General features: G+C 41.5%; 1 protein-coding gene across 7 annotated transcripts in view; it reads left to right on the top strand.

Moving 5' to 3' along the window:
* CLASP1 (cytoplasmic linker associated protein 1) overlaps positions 1 to 16,378 on the top strand; it is a 170,786-nt gene that overhangs the window by 133,215 nt on the left and 21,193 nt on the right. For 4 of the 7 annotated variants that reach the window (XM_081206379.1, XM_081206382.1, XM_081206381.1 and 1 more), the window contains 6 exons: positions 849 to 927; positions 1,179 to 1,322; positions 4,761 to 4,853; positions 7,331 to 7,474; positions 9,445 to 9,551; positions 14,696 to 14,812. In XM_081206379.1, the coding sequence (XP_081062505.1) occupies positions 849 to 927; positions 1,179 to 1,322; positions 4,761 to 4,853; positions 7,331 to 7,474; positions 9,445 to 9,551; positions 14,696 to 14,812 (684 nt within the window). The remainder of the gene's footprint in view (positions 1 to 848; positions 928 to 1,178; positions 1,323 to 4,760; positions 4,854 to 7,330; positions 7,475 to 9,444; positions 9,552 to 14,695; positions 14,813 to 16,378) is intronic. The other 3 variants (XM_081206385.1, XM_081206383.1, XM_081206384.1) reach the window with 1 other exon arrangement.

The following is a 16,378-nucleotide window of genomic DNA, read 5'->3' as shown; positions in this document are numbered from 1 at the left end:
GCTAAGCCATGACTGTTAAAGTTGTACAAGAGTGCTTTAAATTATGACAATGGATTATTGACAGTTTTTCAGCAGCCAATAGTTAAGGTCTATGCTTGGATTGTATAAGTTGGAAGATGTCGTTCATCAAGCACTACGCTATAGAGCTTCCCTCCCTTTTCAGAGGGCTTCCATGAAAGCCCAGGTCAAAGAAACAAGGGCTGCATGTAGCAGTGCCGAAAGAACCATCTTTGCATTTTTGCAATTTTTTTTTTGCATGTTTGCATTTGAGACTCGTCTTTTTTTTGTATATTGTTTTTTTTGTTCCATTGCCGAGGCTGTGAGTGGTAAGTGCTGCATCATTTCGCCATCTGAGACAAGATCTTACAAGAAAAGGAAAACTGAATGAAATAGAAGGGGGGGAGAGAGAACTATCTTTCTAGAACCTTTGTTATTGACTGAACATTAGCCATGTCTGCACACCTCAGTAAACCATAGGTGAATGCAATATGTATGAACAAGAACAAGACACAACATGCCTGGAAGTCACCCTCCCCCTGCTCCTCATCCCACACAGCCTGGAGGATGACTTCAGAAACTCTCATTTCCACTCTCAATTAATTGGTTTCCCATGACATCCAAACCTGAAAGTGGCTAGTCTTAACTATGGTTAGTTTAAATAAGCCAGCTTCAGCAATTATAATTGCAAGTTGTTTGAGATTAACCATAGTTAATCCACAGGTTGCTGATCTAAATACTACAAACCGTGGTCTAGCATCATGTGCAAATGTGGCCTCGTGTGTGCATAAATGTTGTGACTAGTAATGGAATTTGTTGTCATGCATTGTTTTTTTTTCTTTCCACTCTAGGGATTCTTTTCCATTTGATCAACAGTTTAATATTTTGATGAGATTTATTGTAGATCAAACCCAAACACCAAACCTTAAGGCAAGTAAAAGCTTTTGCAGTAACATTGGGAAATGCTTGCATCTGAGAACATAGTACTTGACCACAGAAAAGTGGGGGAAATGGTATTTTGTCCAGTGTTTATATTTTAGTGGTGTTCAGAAAATCTAGAGATGACTTTTATATAGCAATCAGTGACCCACAGATCCTTGAATAGGAGCAGGGAAAGATCTTGGGGTTTGGGGAATTTGCAGTGTTCTGTCTTACTTACAGAAGTATCCCACACACTTTAGGTAAAAGTGGCCATCCTGAAGTATATTGAGTCCTTGGCCAGACAGATGGACCCCACAGATTTTGCAAACTCCAGTGAGGCAAAACTTGCTGTTTCTAGGATCATTACTTGGACAACAGAACCAAAGAGCTCAGATGTGAGAAAGGTGAGTTAAAGCAACGATAAGGGTTAAGTGTCAGAATTTTCTAAGTTAATATAAACCGTTATAAACATTGTGAAATTGAATAGGTCAAGTAATTTGATTTTTGAAAGGCTGTATCTAAATCTGGCACCTTAGATAAAGTTTATGGCTACTTGACCATCCATTTTTGTCTTCCATAGCATTATATTAATAACCAGAAGAACTTTGAGCTCTTTTTTTTAATACATCTGACGGATCAAATGGTATCTTACTTTGGAAAGCGAGAGTCAATTATTCACCATCCACAATATTTACATTCCTATTAGATAATAAAAGATTCCACTCCCTAGATAGAACAAAAACAGGATCTAGAAGCATATTTTCGATGAACCCTAAAATTCAGAGAACTTGCTTGCTTGTTTTGGAACATTTCTGTACCATCCACCCCCTTTATCACTTGGTCTAGGATGATTTAAAAAACATTAAAACAAATTAAATACAGCCAGCAATAATAACAGATCAAACAGCATAAAAAGTAGTAGCAACAATAGGAGACAATCTTCACAGAGTAGGTGAAATAATTGTAAGACCTGGGAGAATAGGAAAGTCTTTGTCTGGTGCCTGAGAGATAACAAGGTAGGTGCCAGGTGAGCTTTCCTAGGAAGGAAGTTCCACAGATGGGGTGCTGCAACCAAAAAAGGCCCTTCTCTGGTCACTACCTAATTCCCCCCTTAACAGTGGGAGTACCCAAAGGGCAGTATGAAGAGATGTTACACACACACACTTTGGTTCATACATAATATTTATTTCATATAATTACAAAAGAGGCACTTTGGAATTGTCTACAATAAGTAGAATACCTTTCTGTAAATATGTGCTTTGCATTACTACAGTATTGTGATGTTCTGGCCCCCACCCCCATACTTTTGCACCAGATGTCAAGACTTAAAGCTAGATTATTTGGATTAATTAATAAGATTTCCACAGCAGGGCAGTGTCTGGAACTCTGTGTGTGTGTTTGAGTGTGTGTGTGTGTGTGTGTGTGTGTGTGTGTCTTTGTTGTGCTGCCCATCCTTAATGGGCTAATTTACTTGTCTCTGTGTGATAAAGAAAGAAAAATATAGTTTTAAAGCAACTTGCTGGTGAAATACCATTTTAGCAAGGTCTAGGAAGTTTCCAGCTCTGCCATTAGGTGTCACCATTGCTACACACAAGTTGAGAGGAGTCTCACCTTGTTAAAGTTTAGATAAGAAGAAAAAGATACAGCCTGTGGATGTTAAGGAGGATAAGGCAGCAGGTGATAAAAACACAGCGAGAAACTGAAGAGAAAGGTCCACTCAGAAAAACCTAAATGTCAGTGGAAAAATTACTTTATCCAAACACAGATTTCATACAAAAGGCAAAATAGGCATTTGCATGCAAATACAAAAAGCATTAACTGCATAATTTTCACATGGGAAGGAAGCAAATTATGGCTATTTAATTCAATTATAAATGATCTGAAGTCAGTTTTTGTTGTTAACACCAAATTAAAATCAGAAGCAGACAGTGAAGAATTCTAAAGGCGTCTCTTCAAACTGAATGACTGAGCAAAAAAATGTCTGATTAGATTCAGCACAAGTAAGAGCAAGGAGATAGGGGTTATGTAAGGAGGGCTCTTTAAATATACTTATTCATAGAAAAGCATTCTGGAGAAGTATAAAACTTGCACTTTTCAAAAGAAAAGGGGGGAAAGGAGCCTTTAAAAACCTCTTTCACACTGGTATTTTAAAATGTCTTTGATGCCATTAGAACCTATAAAGATCTCTCTGTTCCTAAGCCTTGTTTCCAAAACAGTGGCCATCAGTTTTTGTTTGTTTTGAATGAGAAGCTCAAGAGCAATTTTGGCCAGTACATGCGTTCAGAGTTCTGCAAATAATAGTTTTTTTAAAAATAGGATGAGTGTTGCTTGGCAATAGATTCTGGGCAGACAAAAGAAAATACTTCCTCACATGGTGCGTAGTTAATTTATCTAATTGCCTGTCACAAAATGTGCAGGTCTCCAGTAGCTTAGATGGTTTTTTTTTTTTTTTTTAAAGGATTAGGCAATTTCATGGCAATTTAAATAAAATGGCCAATGTGGTGTTTTCTCCAGATGTGATCTACTCCCTTCAGAACCATCCAGCATGGCCAGTGGTCAGGCATGATGGAAGTTGTAGTTCACAACATCTGGAGGGCAGCACATTGGCTACCCTGATCTAAGAAAAGCTGTTTACCGTTATATCTGAGTGAAACTTTCATGTTCAGAGGAACTAGGCCTTGAATACTAGTCACAACAAGAGAGGGCTTTTTTCCTTCCTGCCCTGCTTTTGTAGGCTTCCTGGAGGCATCTGACTGTCCACAGTTGGGAACAAGGTGCTCACAATATGGATCCTTGGTCTGAATGAGCAGGGCTGTTCCATAAAAGTTCCAACGGGGTTTTGTTGGACAGTGTATGTCTCTTGGGCAAGTCATTCATCTGCCATTGTAGCTTTCAAAACATGGCAGCTAAATGGCAGTCATGGCTGGTACGATGGGAGCCCCACCAATGCATCCATGGAACCCTGACCATGGCCCTGTGAATGCTGAGCCACAGACCTGATCCACCAGGCTCTCCTTACATTCTTATCCAGGTAAGCTGTAGTGATGCCAGTGCCAGGGGGAGAGCTCCGTGGCTCTCCATCACTGTTCTCAACACTACTGCTAGGTGAATGTGCTCTGGCTTAGGGTGGCAATCCAATCTGCTAGCACTATTGCAGCGAAAGGCTATCTAATCAACGTTCAGGCAAATATGTGGTGTTGCTGGAACACCATGGAGTGATGTGCTGCTTCTTTGCTGCCCCGGACTGCAATCCTATACACATTTACCTGTGAGTAAGCCCCACTGAAAGCATTGGGACTTCATAGACATGTATAGGATTGTGTCGTTTGACATACTTGCAATTTGTATTAACATAGCTCTTGCCTAATACTCTGAGGTTCCTAAAGCTTCTTAAAGCTTGCTTTGGTTTTAGGAGGGAAAAGATTTGTGAGCAATCGATTTGAGAGGTGCAGTATAAAGTCCATGTGCTTTCTCTCTCTCTCAAAAAAAGAGAAAATGAAAAATAATGTTTAGCAGCAGTTATTAAGGTGGGAGTAATTAAAGTCTGATAGTACCTTTAAGACTGCTGAGTGCTGCATGAGTAACAGGAGAATTCAGATAGAATCCAATGCCACTAAAATAATAGATGAGATCCCAGCCAAAATAAGATGTAAAAGATCTTAGTGATCAAAAAGCAATTTAAATTTTACAGCATTGGTCTCAAGTTTGAGAAGCACCACCTGCTTTGAAAATGCAGCCCTGGCAAGAAACTAAAATATGCAACTTCTTTTCTGTATGGGTCACTGAAAATATTGTGCTTGCTTCTACTAAATCCTGTCCCCTTTCCTATTTGTTGACCTCAGACCATGCATAGTTGGGTAGGTGAGGATATACCAGCTAGACCATCAGCCTCATCAGGTCCTGGTGAAGGAAACTTGGAAGAGAAGTGTAAACAGGTAGATTAAAAAGTAGTGTACACTAATCATAAGGTATACTCTCTGTTTGCAGTCCAGAGTTCTAATCTAGTCTACATCATCTGTGGAGAGAAATGGAGGCCTGAAATAAATGTGCAGTGCTGACTGTGTGTGTCTGTGTGCGTGTGTGCAAATAACTTGGCTTGATGTACGTTTCCTTTCACTCAAGAGTTTGAATTAGATGAAGTGTAATCATTACTGTTTAAAAGAAGCTCTGCAGTTAGTTGCACTGCATGATGAGTTCACATCTCAAGGTTGGGTGGAAAGGGACTGAAGGCTCCTGGCGCAAAGTTGGGGTGTGCCTGCTTTTACATCTGCATGCAGCAGGCACACCCTTTGGGTATTGGCCCAACACAGCTCCGCCCTATTACAGGAGACAAAGGCAAAATGACATTTGTCTACGTAGAAAGACAACTTTGGTTATGCCCTTCAGTGGCATTTGAGGAATGGCAATCTCGAGGGCAATAAGCTCCTTTACTAGGGAGAATTTTGGATTCAAATAGATGGCATTGTAATTATTCCTGGGGGGGGGGGGGACAGACCTGCAGTAGAAACTGGTAGGAGCCTGCTTCAGAACTGCCAAGACAACTGAAAGGAGCAGTCATTTTCCTGTGGCTTTAGGAACAGAAGAGTTAGTCAATTCAGAAATGAGTCAAGAGGTGCTTTGAATCTGCTCTTTTCTAGGACTTCACAACCCTGAGATCTTGCTTGCCTAGGTGCACTACTGATTGCATGTAGGCATCCTCCGACAAACTAAAATTCCAGCACTTGGATCTGCATGATCTGTCCCGAGTGCTTATGTACTTTGGCATGATTTCCTGCTTTTTCCTATTATTTTATTGCATCTTTGATTTGTCATAATATTTTCAGTTCAGAGAATGTTCTTTTGATGAATGTTCTTCAGTTCTGTAGAAGAAGATGGACAGGAGTGATTTCCACCCTCTTTCTGGGTACAGTACAGTCAGATTCTCTACACAGCTGGAAGATGCTCTGGCCAGTGGAAGGAAACTATTAGGCCTTTGTAGACAACAGATGCACATTTTCTCTTCTTCAGGTGTAACAGTTTGCTTATGGTGGATGGAAAGGATCACCATTTAAGGACTGAATCTTAACACACCTTTGAACAGCCGGTTTAGACCCTGACAAGTGACCCTTAAGGGCTGACTTCATGCCACATGTAAACAAGAAACGAGATGGCAGTTGGATAGTGAATGCTGGATGTGGATTCTCCCCTCCCTCCCCAATCAAACTCCAGCACCTGTTGGCTACCGCATTGCCCAAGTTTACTGAATACATCAGCTTTCAGGCCAAGTGAAAATGTTCTCATGACCAGAGTAGTCAGAATTTGTAGTTAATGTGTTGAAGCAGCAGTAGCATTTTGAGGCTACTGCCCTAAAACACACACACACACACACACACACACACACACACACTCACACTTACTAGGGAGTAAAATCCATTGAGCTCAGTAGGATTTACTTCTAAGTAAACATTCTTAGATTGCACTGTGTTTATATCCACATATGATAAGTCTGTTACATGGGGTTTTTTCTTCAATTGAGATATTTCAGATAGACTTCATGTGCAAAAACTGACTGCTCAGTAGTTCCACTGGAGTGTGGAGTGTAAGATGCTGGTCTGGAGTTTAGCTTGTTAAATGCCCTAAAAGGCTTTGTAGGGATTAGTAATTTTTGAAGCTGTGTAACATGAGATATGTATCTCTACTAGGAAAAATACTGCATTGCTTGGGATGTATTCAGTGGTGCCTCTCTACTTATGCATGACTCTTAGAACCAACAGAGGTCTCCATCACCACAATGTGGAGGGAAGTGATGTCCACCTATTTTCCCATCCTCGCTGTGCTTCCCCCAACCTCCAGAGAGTTGGGAGGACCCTTTGGAACAACATGGGAGATGGCGCAGACAGCTGCACCAGGGAAGAATTGGCAAAAGTCGCCTCCCTCCCTGTTCTACTGATGGAAGCTGCCATTGGATCCAAGAGCCTTCTATCAAAAAGCGACATACAAGTCTATGTGATACACATTCTTTTGATGTGCTCTTCTATTTAAAGCACTGAAGCTCCCCTTTATTGTTTGACACCATGGTGGATTAGGTAACCCTGTTGTCTGATGCAGTAAGGCAGTTCTGAAGCCCCAAGGCCAGATAGCTGAAACAAGATATTTCATTGGACTTGGGAAGTAATTTGTGCATACACCTTTGATGCAATTCTTGCAAAACTTCAATGGATTGATCTCATTGTTATGGATGTGCTTCATTGTTATAGATACTGTTAATGAATGTTAATTCCATCTAATTGAAGCTTGTCACAAAACACCATATGTATTAATGGATCTTAATTGCATCCCACATTATTACTGGTAAGACCCTCCTCAACAGAACATACACAGTTTTTAAAGATTGCTCTGATGTTGATTGGTGGGTTTTTCTATTCCTTCCTAGGCAGCACAAATAGTCCTGATTTCTCTGTTTGAACTGAACACTCCTGAGTTTACCATGTTACTTGGTGCCTTGCCCAAAACATTCCAGGACGGTGCTACCAGGCTGCTACACAACCACCTCAAGAACTCCAGTAACACTAGTGTGGTGAGGCTGTGACATATTTTCCTTAAAAATCAACTGAGGCATTGATTTATGTTAAGCTGTTGATTAGGCCTGGCCAATGTATCGATATATAGCCCAGGACCAGTATGAGTAGCATATCATGATGTTAGTTACACTTGCTGGTGAAACCACCGTGCTCCTGAGTTCCTCATCTAGCAGCATCTGTTGGAGGGAGTTAGGAGTCTCCAGCTGAGTGAAGCCCGATGCTGCTGAGGTGTTGGGGCTCGCTCAGCTGGGTGGGGGGAGCCCTCCCACCCCCAGCTGAGCAGGGCCTGATGCATTGTCCCTAGCCTGCGAGGCGCTGGGGTGAAAGTGCCTCAGCTCCCGCCGTGAGATCAGCAGCAGTTTCACACTGCGTTTTGCCGTCTGGGGCCAATGCAACTTGCTTGGCTGGTGATACATCGTGATGTTGAAAACCTAACATTGCTCAGCCCTACTGTTGATCTGTTCAGAGCTAAAGCTCTGCCCTAAAATCACACAGCATTTGTTTTACAGGATACAGTCAAACCTCAGTTGTCAAACGTAATCTGTTCTGGAAGACCGTCTAACTTCCAAAACGTTCAACAACTGAGGTGCAGATTCTGATTGGTTGCAAGAGCTTCTTGCACTCAAACGGAAGCCGCGTTGGATGTTCAGGTTCCAAAAAAAGTTCAAAAACCGGAGCATTTACTTCTGGATTTTCAGCATTCGGGAGCCGAAACGTACAATAACAGAGGTGTTCGGGAACCAAGGTTGGACTGTAGTACAAAAAATACCTTTTGACAAAGTAGGTATACAATTGTACATAATTGTACATAAAGCACTTCTGCTTTTTCAGTTTCTTTAAATATGGGCTCATTAGTTGTGAGCTTTTATAAGAAGCTTGGCATTGTCTAGATCAGTGGCATTTGGTATGCTTCAGACATGGACTACAACTCCCATCTGGCATGACAAATTATCAGTGTTGATGGGAAGTGTAGTCCACGACACCTGAAGGCTATCACATTGGCTATCCCTGGCCTTGGGTTTTGAAGAATGACTTCTAAAAAGCAGAGGTGACGACAAAGCTTGTTGGTGCCCAGGCAGGGCTGTGAACTTTAGGGGATCATAATGGTAACCTTCTCAGTAAAGATTTTGGAGCCAAATTATATTATTTGGCTCAGGTTAAAGTCCACGTTGGAGAAGAAGCTTATCCTCACCTTCCACCACTTCCAATGAGAGGTGAGGTGAGCAGTCTCCTCCTCCTCCAGCATTCTAATGCATTGCATAGCAGCATGCCAGGACAAAAGACCACATTGGCCTTTGGGTTTTCCCCAAAGGATACTGATGTTGGAATAGTCCTGTTGGAAAACTGCAGTTCCCAAGGGCAAACGCAGTGGCATTTGGCCAGTCACTGGAGAGAGGAAGAGAGACCTTCCTCTTTCCCTCTTCCATAACTAGACCAGAGTTTGTCACTACTCCAGTCAGGTGGGGGAATGGGCAGAGTGGTGGATTGTGGTAGGCAATTTCTGAAGCTGGATTGTCCCGAAAAAAATAAGCCAATCTACTTCTGAATTTTTTTTGGGGGGGGGGAGTAGCTTGGCTTATTTTATTTAGAATATATGCATGTGTATATGCAGTGCTTTTTTTCTTTAAAAAATATGTTTAGGGGTACTCTCATTTTGACTTGAAAAAAATCACCATTTTATAGTTCAGATCAGGAAAAATAAATACAGTAAATGGACAAAAGTACAAAGATTCACAAAATGTTTAGGGGTATATGTCCCCCCAGAAAGAAGCACTGTGTATATGTATGTGTGTGTGTTCCAACACAAGCCCAGGAGTCATTTATTCCAACAACTTAATTAGAAAAATTAATCCTATTTAAATGACACATTATATGAATGAGGACAAAATGGTTCCGTATTTATTCATCATCTTGTTGTGCCACATGTTATTTGCCCCTTATCCTCTTTTTTTGCTTGTACACTTAGGGTTCTCCTAGCAATACTGTTGGCCGAACTCCTTCACGTCACCCTAGCAGCAGAACCAGCCCCTTAACTTCACCTACCAACTGTTCTCATGGAGGACTCTCCCCAAGGTAATACTGCAGCTTCATTTAAAAAAAGATTGATAGGTGTCTGAGCAGCTTTTCTGTGTGAAACATGCCTGAAAGGTGACTCCTCAAGAAGCGGCAATGTAGGAAAATATGTAACACATTTGCTCCGCTCTGAAAGTGGGTCAGGAAACGAAGCTTGTGTCTGTATCTTAATAAAACCTAAATTTGTCCTTATATGACAGCTTTTGCACAGAGTACAAAACGCTTGTTTATAATAAGATGTCTAAAAGCTAATATAGATGTGGCAGACTGAACTATAGGCTCATACAAATGCACATGCTCAAGTATACATCACAGCCTTCTGTAAAGGGGATTGTATTGTATATTTTTTTCCTACTTCGCTGTAGAATTGAATTTTAATAATGCATTATCAGGTTCGTATCAGAGGATGTTACACTGCTTGTAGCTGTAGGTGCGACTGGGTGTGTTCCTTGTGCATTGTAACAGAGAACATTATGAAAGCTGTGTAACATGGTAAAATTTTGTTAGCGGAAGCTATACGCACATGTCCTGATCTAATGGCATAGCCTTCAAAATGTATTTTATTTTACTTTTTATTGCATTATTCCTCCAAGGAGCTCAAGTTGCTGCAGCTCCCACCTCCCCAATCTATTGGTGAGAATCTGAGGTGAGATAACCATGTAGCAAAAGTTGCCCCCAGTTCCAGTCACCACACAGAGGCAGCTTAAGGTTCACAATAGATTACTGCAGCATATATAGGCTTTTGCAGATACATATATGTACACAAGCAGAAAGTATTTCTGTTGCTACAGCAATTCAAGATGTAACACAGACTCTGACTCACTTCTCAAGACTGATCCTGACACTACAGCACAATTCCCCCGACTGATGAGCTGACATGCCTTAATCATTTATGTAGTCAGCACTGGACTGTTGCTGTAGCAGCTGGCTTGGCTTTCCCCGCTGCTGTTGGCTTATCTCAACCATGTAATAATTTGCGCTCATGAAGTAAATTAACACCTTCCTCCAAGGTCCTCCCAACATTTATATTCACCATAACCCTGTGAGATAGATTAACCTATCCCACTATCATTCAATGAGCTTCACAGGTGAGTAGGATTTAAACCCTTCTCTCCCAGGTCTTAATCCAGCACCCTAATCATTTCACCACACTCACTGAAGGGGATAGCTGTAACTTTGTTTCCTGGGTTTGGGCGTTTGGTTTTTTCTATTTTAGAACAGGGGAGCTGGTAACACACAGGCTTGAAAGGCTGGCAAATAATTACCAAGCATCTGTGCCACAACGAGGTCTTCAGAAGTAGAAGGGTAGACTACATAGATCAGAAGTAGCTGACATGGTGTCCTCTAGATGTTGTTGGACTTCAGCTCCCATCATCCCTGCCAATTGGCCATTTGGATGGGAGTTGGGAGTCCAAGCAACAGCCAGAGGGCACTACTTTGGCTACCCCTTGCGCTAAGTTGTTCCTGTGCTAGAGTGATACAGGGGATAGTGATACAGTCCCTGCAAAGCTTTATGAATAAAATACTAATAAAATGCAACCTTTGTTTTAAACAACACAGTAGCATGGGTATCAAGGGGGAAGGGAGGAACAGTATCACTGTTGTATGCATTAGCCATTAGGTTCCTGTGACACCTGTACTGTCACATTCCACATAGTAGTCATCACAATTGCAATCTGGGGGGGGGGGTCCTATTCCTCCCCCCCCCAGCAACCACAAGGGGAAATGTGATTTTCCTGCAATAAAGGTGCTACCTTCAGGACATGTTAGGCTGAATAGCTTGAGGAGCCTAGCCTCAGCTTGAGGAACCTGCATGGCATATTTCAAGGATTTGAGCAAAAAGGCCAGGGACAGATTAGATCGGGGAAAGCAAAGGGCATGGTTGAATATACTTGATGTTTAGATTAGGGGATGTGCTATAGCTTATTGGTTTAGTGCAGGCTTCGTATGCATAAGGTCCCAGATTCATTTCCTGGTATCTGTAAGATTCCTGACCTAAAAACACTCATCTGAGGCCCTGGAGAGCCAGCTTCTTGATGTTCATATAATACTCCTTTTCCAGTGAAATAAAATTTAGGGACAATTTAGACTAAAAACACACGAATGTCATAAAGGGCCCTGAGGTAATTGACACCAAATTTGTACTAGAGACCAAATGATTTGCTTCCATAGTGTTCATCACAATACACTCATAGTCACAGTAAAGTGTTGCAGCTCAGTATTTAGAAACATTTTCAAAAAAGTTTAATTGTCCAAGATGCACATTTTAAGCAATATAGATGCACTGAAGAAGACTTCCATTGCTAGATATCAGTAAAATGGACAGTGTTGATATTTGCATCATGATGTCACTTGGCTATGCAGTTCTTGTTCTCCTAACCACACACATTTCCAAGTGTGACTCTGCTATTAGTTAAAGAGCCTAGAAGGCAATGCTTTAGCTCAAACATCTTATTGAGGGTTCCATTCTGTACACATACCAGTAGATGCACATCTTTGAGCTGGATTCAAAAAACATATTAGATCAATACCTTTATTAAGGCAACCAAAATATCACCAAACAATGTGCAAACTTTCAGGTTCTCCAGAACTCTTAATCTGGCTAGATAGTAAGCAGAGCAAGGGTGTTGCAGAGAAAATCATGGCTGATGGGGTTTCTGGTATTCAGCCAATTATTTGCTTTTTATTTCTGGCCATTTCTGTAGCTTTCCTGTTCATTTTTGTAGCTTTCATGTTCAGCTCTCTGAAATGCTTGCTGCATTTTTGAATTTATTTACTGTTTATTTATTTCTAATTGTGTTCTGTTTTTTATTTTTGTTGTTGATGCTGCTGTCCTTGAGTTTTAAAACAGACAAAAAAGTAAAATCCTGCACCTAGGTCAGAAAGTTGACATAGGAACACAGCCTTGAATTATGAATGAATGAATGAATGAATGAATGGTTTGTAGTAGTGAGATCAACGTCTTGTATTATTCTTCCGATGCTTTGGGGCTGATAATGCCTGAGAACACTCTAACAAATAATTCCTCTTCTGTTTGAAATGTTATTTTCTTGATAGGATGTGGTATTTTTGAATTATAAACCTGTCCACTTGCATGGCTATAAAGTGACAGGATTGGTGGACTCTCTCTCTCTCTCTCTCTCTCTCTCTCTCTCTGTGTGTGTGTGTGTGTGTGTGTGTGTGTGTGTATGTTTCAAAAGTTGGGATTGAATGACTTTGGATGATTCCCTCACAGGTAGGTGAGATTGGCATCTGTGGAATTTATTGCCCTTTCTTTTCCTTCTCTGTGAACCAGTATCTGCAAGCATAACTGCTCTTCTTATCTCTTTTTCTTGGGTGACTTTCCTTATTCTGCTGCTCAGAAAGAAACTGCTGTGACATGCAATAGAATTATTTCTGACTTCCCATTTCCAGTCTTGTAGCATTTTTCATACACCAATGTGATCTTTACCTTTATAACGTATTTAAAACTCAATAGAAACAAAGTGACGGATTGAATATTCCAGCAACTCCAGAAGGAAATGTCCTGAGATGTTAGGTTCTAGCAGTGATTGCGGGCTCCATATCTAGCCTTCTCTGACCTGACAGATCTCTGTGATCATTAATAAATGTCTAGGAGACCAGGCTGGAACATTGTGATAATGTTAACCTAACACCACTCCTAACTATGCTTGACTTAGAACGAACCATGGCTTTTAATGTATTTTTAATCTCCTATTGGAAGCCGCCCAGATTGGCTGGGGAAACCCAGCCAGATGGGTGGGGTATAAGTAATAAATTATTATTATTATTATTATTATTATTATTATTATTATTATTATTATTGAAAAATATGCACTGTAGTTTTGAAACTACAATTTGAAAACAGAAAGGAGAGGGAAATTGAAAAGGAAAAATGAGGAGAGAAGGAGGGTTATTGAACCCACGAGGTCCTTGCAATCTCCCAACTATAGTTAGGAGAACAGGAATTTTCCATCTGTACTGAATCTCCCTCTCTCCTGCCTTTTAACTTTTAAATCACACAAGATGGAAATGCATATTGGCTTTGCAGTGCAATCTTATGCAGTGCAATCTTGAGTTCAGTGGTGTTGGGCTGCAGCCTTAGTCTTCTCAAAACCTTAATGAATCATCATAACATGCATGAGAAAACTCAGCCCAAAAAACTATGTTTAGTCAGCAAAAGTTGATTGGGTGGAGATGGAAAGCAGAATGTAGACCACTCTGATAGGAGGCAGAAGGATAAGAACATCTTTTTGCTTCTATGTTTTGAAGAGCAATAGCTTTGAAGAATGAATGAAGAAGCCACAGAAGCAATTACCATTCAAACTAGAGTCACAAGTCATCAGTGAACGCTCCTGCTGTTTATCAGGGCCTTGGACAACCTTTTTTTTTTTTGTTTACAAGGCCCATTCTACTTCAGGCTGACAGTAGACCTGCTAATTTGGAAGGTGTCTTTTTAAAATGTGCTGAAATGGGGTGGATAAGGAGGAACTGTGGGTTTTGTTCGAAGAAGAACTTGCCAGTGATGACAAGTATTTACTGTTCATATGAGTATTCAGTCAGAGGACCAGAGACATAGCTATAATGCTAAGAAGAAACACTGTCCTGGAAGTTTTATTGGGAAAATGGATTATAAGATTCCTTCCGCTGCCAGGTCATCTGTGAATGTGTAATCAGACCTGGTGACCATCAAGCACTTGGCTAGTTGTGAAGCCCTTCTGGAGCCTACATTCTGTTACCCAGGTGAATTTGTTCCAGATGCATATTCAGAACAGCAATCACCTCAGTATTTTAATATTAGGTGAACAATTGAAAACCACTTCCAGAGAAAGCCAATGGCCAAATTTTCACTGATTTCAATTGCAGGATAGCATCCTGGGTCTATATTGTGAAATACGCAAACAGAAACAACACATTGACTGTCCTGAAATCCTTAAATAACAACGTTGGTTGATACTAAAGATATTACTGAATAACAACATATTTACACGGAGTGTTTCTGTCCGGTTTGTTTCTATTAAGTTCCTCTCTTGCTGAGAAAGCATGAAAAGACTCAGCCACTCAGATTATAGTTTTGTTTTCTCCTTTTTTCCTTTTTCTTTTTCTTCCTCCCTTTCTCTCTTTTCTTCCTGTGATCACTGCAGTCGTTTCTGGGGTTGGAGTGCAGATGGGCTGTCGAAGCACCCCCCTCCCCTTTTCCAGCCTAACTCCATCCCCGTTGCTCCTCCTCACAAGACTTTCAGGCGCTCTTACTCTCCCAGGTAACAAGCTACCTGTTAATCCATCTTGTCGGAGGTGTCACAATGTTATTTACCTTTTGTCTCAGGTAGGGTGCTTTCCAAACAGATAGGTCTTGGAGAGGCAGAGACAGGCAGCAGCTCTTTGCTTTCTACTTTTTATCTGTGGAGAAATCTCCACTTCTCAGTTCCAGAAGCTTTACCTGTTCAGCCACCACACCGAATTGTCAGAAACCATTCCTATCTCTTCCTTCATTCCTTCTGCTGGAAGCACTGCAGTAAAGGCAACGTCAGGCAAGCAAGTTTCCCAGGGTAACACACCTTAGCCCACTTCCCCGTTGTGCAGAAAAGCCTGGGGTAGAGTCTTGCGATAAACCACCCAGAACACCAGAAGCACGGGGAATGTAACTGAAACATAGATGAGTTGCTGCTGGAGAATTACATTGCCTTGACTACCAAAGGGGAAAATGGGTTCCTGGCATCATTGGGAAATACCATGTTGTCTCTCTGCATTTAGCGTTGTGCTTCCTAGTCTTTCAGCTGCACCGGGACTCAGTATTCACTTGGGTACATAGGGGCTGGATCACACGTTACATGGCATGTTTGCTGTGTGTATCCTGATGTGGGTGGGGGCAAATGTCTGTGCATCTTAGGCATGCTGGTCATGACATGCACCAGCTTGGCCATGGCTTCCTGGCATGTATTCTGCAATCTGTGGAGAAGTATATATCAGCCTTTTGCAATTCAATTTGCCATACAAAAGGCAAGCACTGTTTTGCTGCATTAAATGTGAATTGGCCCTAGCTGCTGTATAGTCTGTGCATAGTCACTAGCCTCAGTTAAATTGGAACCCAGTAAATAAAGCTGGGATTCCGCCAACTGGGATTGCGGTGGCTCCCTCACTGCTGGAGCAGGCTGGGGAAACGGCACAAACTATTCCCCATCTTCAGCATGGGTATAGTAGCTTCTGGCTGGATCAAGGCAAGTAAAATTAGCATTCTGTTCAGCCCCCTTTTTAACTTGACAGTGTCTCCTCTCAAATTACACCGCTTTCTGAGGATACACACTGAACTGAATGCTTGCCTCAATTGGGGAACAGCCATAGCTCAGTGGTAGAGCATGTGCTCTCTGTGCAGAAGGCGCAAGGTTCAATCCATGGCATCTCCAGTTAGGGCTGGGAAAGTCCCTTGTCTGAAACCCTGGGATGCTGCTGCCAGTCAGTGTAGACAGTACTGAGCTAGATGGAGCCAATGGTCTGGCTTGGTATAAGGCAGCTTCCAAGGTTTCTATAAGCATCCAGCTCTCCTTGCAGAATAAATGAACAATGAGAATACTGGAACAGATAGATTGCATTCCCAATTAGTTTACTGGGCAAAGACTGCAGTAGTACTGTACTACAGATCATTCTATTTGCCATTATGATACATTCACAGGCAACAGCTAGGAATATGAATAGCAATGGATATGAAAACGGGAATGAGGATTTTCACACAGGTCTAGATTCTGTCAGCCTGTAGAGAAAGAGAGGGGGATTGTTGATATTTAGAAGAACTCTCCTTCACCTTAGGGGCCAATCCTGGTTAACTTTAG

This window comes from Podarcis bocagei (genome assembly GCF_964188305.1).
Source record: "Podarcis bocagei genome assembly, chromosome: 1".
In the NCBI taxonomy this organism is placed as follows: Eukaryota; Metazoa; Chordata; class Lepidosauria; order Squamata; family Lacertidae; genus Podarcis; species Podarcis bocagei.
The sequence above is the reverse complement of the archived record's forward strand: the minus strand, read 5'-3'. Positions and strand labels throughout refer to the sequence as shown.